General features: G+C 36.9%; 1 protein-coding gene across 1 annotated transcript in view; it reads right to left on the bottom strand.

Moving 5' to 3' along the window:
• The window catches only part of spaca4l (sperm acrosome associated 4 like), a gene marked incomplete in the record, with an annotated part of 12566 nt that extends 5982 nt beyond the window's left edge, over positions 1-6584 (bottom strand). Inside the window, 1 exon segment of the mRNA XM_035682006.1 lies at positions 6422-6584. Within this exon segment, the coding sequence (XP_035537899.1) occupies positions 6422-6473 (52 nt within the window).
• Between the last annotated feature and the right edge of the window lie 671 nt (positions 6585-7255).

Raw genomic sequence — 7255 nt, 5'->3', positions numbered from 1 at the left:
ATTCATAGGTCTGTTTTCATTAGTGTATAATCACCTGAATCATTCAATATTTCAAATTTAGCTTAACTCTTTCTGTTCGGTTTCCTCCATCTTTCCTGTTTAAATTCCAAATATTTCTTTTCTGTGACAATAATGATGAGAAGAAAGCAAGCTGAGAATTGAATTAATTGAGTAATGGTGTGTTTTATTAGTGATGAATTAAACTTTTTATTTGTAAGAAGAACAATGTGCTTTTTCTCAAGAATAGTGAACAGTCTCACAAGGTTAATGTGAGGTAAGAATCAGCTCATATCATCGATATATAAAAGCAATTACTCAAGTAAGTCAAATATTTAACTCAAGTATTTGATTTAGAGAAAGGACGTAGATTTACTGCTGTACTGTTGAGATGTTTGGAGAGCTGACTCATCTACCATTCAGGTGTGCATTGTGTTGGACAACACTGCCCATTACGTCACACAAATCACATGCACTATATTGATATCTTTGGTTATACTTTGCCGTTTACTAATATGTTCATACTGGGAAAGACGACCAAAGGTCACTTAAACTCGACTACAAACAGGAGGATTTGATTGAAATGCTGAAAAACAACAAAATGTGTCAACAGGTGACAAAATAAAAGATTACAATATGTTGGGATAAACTGAACACACCTACACCTTTGTACCTAAAGTCACCCCACACCCTGTCACGCTAGTTTCGGTTACACCCGAGTTCAAGCAGACTCGACAATTTAAACACTTTGGACAATCCTCATGTCCTCTCGTATTGCTCTCACGAATATATAATCTCATACATAGAATTAAAATGTTCTCTGGTGTAAAACAAAACTTTTCTCATCTGGGAAGCACAAAATGTCTCATCTGACAACAAATCACCAGAAAAGGCATCTACAAATATCTGACTGACTTGCTTTTACAATCCTGTGTAATAAAATAGCAAAATATAAATGTTAAATATGTCTACATAAATAAAGTCAACTCTCTGCACATAATTGTACAATTAAACAAGGTAAATCACTGACAATTGAGGTATCATGTGACCTAAGTGTTGCCACACATAGCAACACCTCACCGCTCTGCAATGCTGACCGACATGTTACACACGTCACCTGTTCCCTGCTGCTGCCTGGGAGGAATCTGAAATCCAGTCTGACCAGATCCTCCGAGCTATTGAGTCATCTCATCCATCACACTCACACACACACACACACACACACGCACACACACACGCACGTGTTGCTAAAGACTTTGAATTGTCACACGGGTCTGAAGCGAGGTCTCATGGGAACAATAACACTAATTAAGAAAAAAAAAGAGAAGCTAATTGTGTTCAATTACAGCAGACTGTTTGTTCACTGCAGCAGAAGTGTCTCAACCTGTAATTGGTTGTGTCTTCACCTCCTGTTGATTGCAACAGATTTTCTACACAACAGCACATTTCAATAAGAGAACGGGCTCTGGGTGCGATGTTCACCACGTATCTCAACAGAAACAACAAGACACGATAGGCAGACCCGAGGACATTGGCATGTGAGCTGTATTTGAAAGACTACTACTACTACTACTACTACTACTACTACTACTACTACTACTACTACTACTACCACTACTAATTACAAAACAGATGCTTGAGTGGAGGTGAAGTGTTTATCGTGGGTGCACTTCAAAGCACATCCTTCTCGTACACACTCGTTCAAATACATTTTGGCACGAACAGCCCAAAAAAAATGCCAAAAATGTTCCTTCTCCCTTACTGGAAATTCACACTGTTTGCTTTTACGTCATTTAGCTCTCACAACCATAAACAGCCTCCGCACAGGTACATGAGTGAGACACTCACCTGAAAGACAAAAAAAAAAGCAGCCAAGGCTTTTTTTTTTAAAATGAGGATGACTTGCTGAAGTCCTGAGAAATGTCTTAAAACAGTGGTTTCAAACTGTGTCTCATAGTATGGCCACTTCAAGTACAAGAAAGTGCAATATTTCGACATTTTGTTTTTAATTATTTTACATCATCTTTGTTGTTCGCAGCCAAACAACAAATAAAGGCCTGAAACCTTCTTCCTCACTTCTTATCAACCAACTATTGTCATTATTTTGCACCAAACAAACTTCTTAAAAACAGAAGTGTGTTTTTATTTTGATTGTATATCAAGTTAGTAGTTTAAATGAAACAGCCACAAAAATGTATTTGAAACAATAATAATCCTGCAGGCTGGATTATATAATAATGTTTCATGTCACAGTCCGGATGGAGAGAGGATGGAGGGCCAGAAATGGCCCCTGAGCTGGCAGTTTGACCCCCCTGTCTCACACCACAACTGTTACAGTAACCAGCAGGTTAAAACTCAGAGTCTTTACTTGAGTAAAAGTAGGAATACAACATTGTAGAAATACTTTGTTTGAGGTAGAAGTCAACATTTCACTTACTGTACGTGTAAAGAACATCCCTTTCTAAGAATAGATCTCTATATAGGCCTATTTATCTATATCTATATACCATTTAGACAGTGTTTTATGGTAGTTTTGTATTGGTGGATCAATAATAATGTGTAATAATTTATAAGATTAACATTTTATATATAAAACCTTAACCTGCAAAGCAGTAAGTAATGACAGCTGTCAAATAAATGTAGTGGAGTGAAAAGTACAACATTTATCGCTGACATGTAGTTGAACTAGAAGTGCAAAGTAGTAAAAAATAAATTATATAAAGCACATGTAGCTCAGAATTCATAAAAGTACAGTATGTGAGGCAGAGAGCAGCAACTACAGAATCTCAAGTTTAAAAGAGTTCATCTACAGTTGATCTACTTTTCATATTCTGCTTTTTTAGGTTTATTATTTTACTTATTAATAAAAAAAACGACAATACATAATACCTGAACAAGCAGATCTTTGACTAGGGGTATGAGAGTGGAAAATGTACCTAAATTCAAATTGTGTTAGATAAGTTCTAGTGGGTTGTTGCTTTGTAGGACTGTTAGGTGTGTCTGAACTAATTCAAAAAGGATTTACAGGCTTAAATATGTATAAATAACACAAGTAATTCAAATTTATACAACTGTAATAAAATCCACTTGGATAGCAAGGAACCTGTTTGAGCTCTGAGGCGTGGCACTGTACTAAATCACCCTCTCAATGTGTGGAGTCAGTCTTATACTGCCCTCTACTGCTCCGTCACTGACACTGCAGATCATGGTGCATCAGCTTATTGAGGAGCCCAAAACAAAGAGGGAGACAGAAAAAACAAAGAATATATCAATGGCTAACTCTTTAAAAGACTAATCCAACACCAAAGAAAAACAAGAAAAGCAATTACAGAGGAATCTGATGTGGTGGAAAGTGTCCCGTTTCAGGTATCTCCCCCTCTAATCAGTGCTTTGGGAGGAGTCAGTACCCAAGATTTGTTTGTTAGATAAGAGTGTTGAAATGTGCGTTGTCTCTAGTGTCAACATTACCACAGCAAGGTCACATGTTAAGGTCCTATGAACTGGGAAGAAAACAGTGAATAACACAAGCCGATATAAAACTCCCTCTGTGAGTCATGTGCTACAACACCAAACCCAACACTGTGCACGGAAAGTTAAATTAAGAAGCCATGTCGTAAGATTAATATGAAAAACAAGTAAGTGGAAAAGTCTGATGGAGGGTAAATATGCAAACACTGTTGCCAAAGCTTTCTCTAGGTAGGGATAATTATCATCTGCACAGTACAACCTCACAAAAGGTGAAGATAAATGCACCCGGGCGGGTCCGCTGTGTTGTATAAATACTCTTGGTTTGCATTTGGATATAATGGCATCCAGATATGGGAGGAGTAGCCAGAGAGATCATTTTTATCCCCTTCTAATAAAAACACAACTTAAAGCATGTTTGGGAAAGAAGAACTAACTTTTTTCCTTAAAGGACTCCCTTTTCTTTTGTATACAATTCTCTGTCTTTTTATTAGAATCTTTCAGGCAACTTTAGTGTTTTCTTGTCCCTGATGCGTAGACATTGTTGTGTTTCACAATTTAGGCCTACTCTGTGTATATTTTCATTTAGTTTTCTAACACGCCTTAAAATAAAAAAGGCCTTGTGACCCCTCCCTGAAGCTTTGGCGACCCCTAGTGGAGGTCCCGACAACACAAGTTGGGAACCAAAGGTTCACAACAAGCACAGACAGCCAAGGCTTTTATTACAATGATTACATTATTTGTTTTTTTTTTAAGAAAATGCAATAGGTTAATTCAAAAATGCAGTGTACACATTACAACATGACGTCCATATCTTATCTTCCTCAGTCCACAGCCTCTCTAGACTTTTTCCTCCCAGCTTAAGAAATTTACAGACATCTGGATTACAGAGGTGTGTATTTTTGTCTATTTTTCTGGCAGTTGCTTCTCTCAGTAGCCTGTAAGATGTTGACTTCAAAAACCAACCAGACCGCCATCTGAAATCATTAACTTTTCCCCAGAGTACACACACACACACACACACACACACACACACTCATCCCTCATTTGTAGAAGGGAGGTGTGACATCTCAGTATGTAATTATCTGCATTTGTGAATCACCCGTGTGTCACAAACAACTATTTAAAGTAGTCACCTGAGAGGATAAAAAGCAAAACCAGGATAGGAATACAGTTCCCGCTAGTTAGGGTGTGGTTTGAAACAGGAGCCAGAAACAACAGTAAAGAGGGGATCCCGAAGACAAAAATGGACTACAATGGCCTCAAAAGACAATAGCAGAGGAACAAATGGTCCTTATAGTGCGCCCCGGTCGGCAGACCCTCTGTAGAAGTGGAATTTGAGACCTTGGGCAAAGCCTCAACTGTTTCAGGGTGAGGAATTTCTCATGTAAAGGGCTCGCAGGTTGGAACATGATTCAGTCATTTAATAACGCCTGGAAAAAAAACACAAAAAAAAAAAGAAAGAAGGTACAGCCTCGTACCACAAACAGGCTGCCTCACCCCAACCTGTAATAACAGCATTAGAGTAAAGCCCTGGGATGTGCACATCGGATAACCACAGCAAAAACTCTGCAGCTACTTTGTTTCACCTGGTGGGAAGCAACAACTCATCCTGTGTTCTGTTCAGTCCTACAAAGCAGAAGTCATTAGCAAATAATCCGTATATCATTTGCTCCAGTAAGAGAGTTTTAAATTCCCACAACAGCGTCTTCAAATTTCTTGTGTTATCCAAAAATATGTTAGATGATGAAGAAAATCAGCAAATTCTCACAGCTGATGTAATGTCTGAATTCATGCTTAAAAAATGAGTAAATTATTAAATCAAATGATAAAAAACAGTAGCACAATTGCTGTAACACAAAACTGTACTTTTACATAACTATTTCAACTGTTAATTAAATACTTTTAACCTAACGTTAGCTAACTAGTCATACATTAGCTAAGTACTGTTTATTCGTTACTTTTAGCTAACTATTTCAACTATTCGTGTATTACGTTTACTACTTCCACATTTTTTGTATTAGCTTACTTTTAGCTAACTATTTCGACTAATTAATTAACTTAGTTACTTTAAATGCTAGCTAACTATTTCAACTGTTAATTCAACTATTTCAACTATTCGTCTATTATGTTTACTACTTCTGCATTTTTTGTATTAGCTTACTTTTAGCTAACTATTTCATCTGTCCTGAATCATTTGGGATAAGTAAATGAGCTCCTTCAGATGAAAATGAAGGACACAGAAAGTGTTTGAATATAATAACCAAAACAGGTGATGTTATCTTATCAAATGAGTTTTTATCAGTCCTAGTATAACAAGTAACCAGTAACCATAACACAGGACTATAGGCTAGTTAATCTAAAAGTAATCTGAATTTCCTTTTTTTTATTTTTATCGACTGGTTCCTAAATTATCACAACTGTGCAGAAGTGTGAACACACCCAGTCAAACAGCCCCAAGCTCTGGACACTTCAACACTGAGCACACACTGGGAACCTGAAAATACATGACAAACACTAACCAAATCCCACCCAAAGAAAGCACAATTTTAAAGTGTGTACTTGACAGGATCAGGAAACAAAGTTGAGCCCTTTTTCTCTAATTTTTCAAATTAGAATCATGGAAAATATATATTTTCTAAAAAGCTCCATGAAGAAGCAAAATGTAGAAATTTAACACAATCTAATCATCAAAAACCTGCAAGAAGGAAATGTCAACCTGAACACAGCAACACTGCTGAGATATCTTTAAGACATTTTTAAGTCTCAAGAAAACACAGACACGCCAAACTCCATTTAGAAAAACGTAGATTTAGTGAGGAACACATTTTAAACATTCATTCCTAAACATGAGTCAGATTTTACACCACTTATGTTTTAGAGGTCAGTTACAAGTAAATTAGGAGACATTTTGACAACATTTTAAACAAATAAATCATTATTTAGAGGAGTTTCTCACCGATTGCAAAGCAGAATCCGACTGCAAAAAGCTGGAGAATAATTCTGTTCATCTTGGAAGGAGAGGAATGAGCTTACAAAACTCGACTTTGTGGAGAAGCTGCCCGCTTTGTGAGGACTCAGTCCGTTACAAATGTGATCAAACAACTTTTTTTTTTCCTGCCTGCGGACATCGCTGCATTTATAATCTTCCACCTCCCATCCAAACGTCACCGTTATCCAATCAGAGGACGCATTCAGGGGCGTCCACCCAGTTTGTGTGTTTTCAAGATCTCCCACCTGTGTGATCGACAGGTAAAGGGGGGGACTGGTGCTTCCTGTATGGATTTTTTGGGGGCTCAAAAGTGACTTTAAATGTTGTTTTATGAGCTTTTAAGCCACTTAAAATCAGTGGTGGAAAGTTATAGGCAACATTTATTGGGTGTTTTCTAATTTTATTTCCATTTTATGCTACCAATACTTCTACTTTTCACTGGCAAATATTCTACTTTTTGCCACAGCTTATTATATTTAAGATTTCACCCACCAAACATATATGAACTTCTGATTTAAATCCAAAGTAGTGTCCATGCTACTCAAGTAATACACAGCTTTGTTGTGTGTTTCAGTGAGGCTTGAATGTGACTTTATAAACCTGATAAGAACTTATAATGCTTGCATACCAACCCTGCTGTTGAATTTACACGGGTCACTTAAGATAAACAGGTAGATTAAAGGTTCCTTTATGTATGTAATCTCTGCTTAGATCAAATAAACCATTAAACAAAGGTGTTGTGGTTTGAACATTAACATTAAAATTCATTTTCAAGTACTAAATCAAGGAAATGTATTTATC

This window comes from Morone saxatilis, unplaced genomic scaffold (genome assembly GCF_004916995.1).
Source record: "Morone saxatilis isolate NCDOM2014 unplaced genomic scaffold, NCSU_SB_2.0 Contig9, whole genome shotgun sequence".
Taxonomy (NCBI): Eukaryota; Metazoa; Chordata; class Actinopteri; family Moronidae; genus Morone; species Morone saxatilis.
The sequence above is the reverse complement of the archived record's forward strand: the minus strand, read 5'-3'. Positions and strand labels throughout refer to the sequence as shown.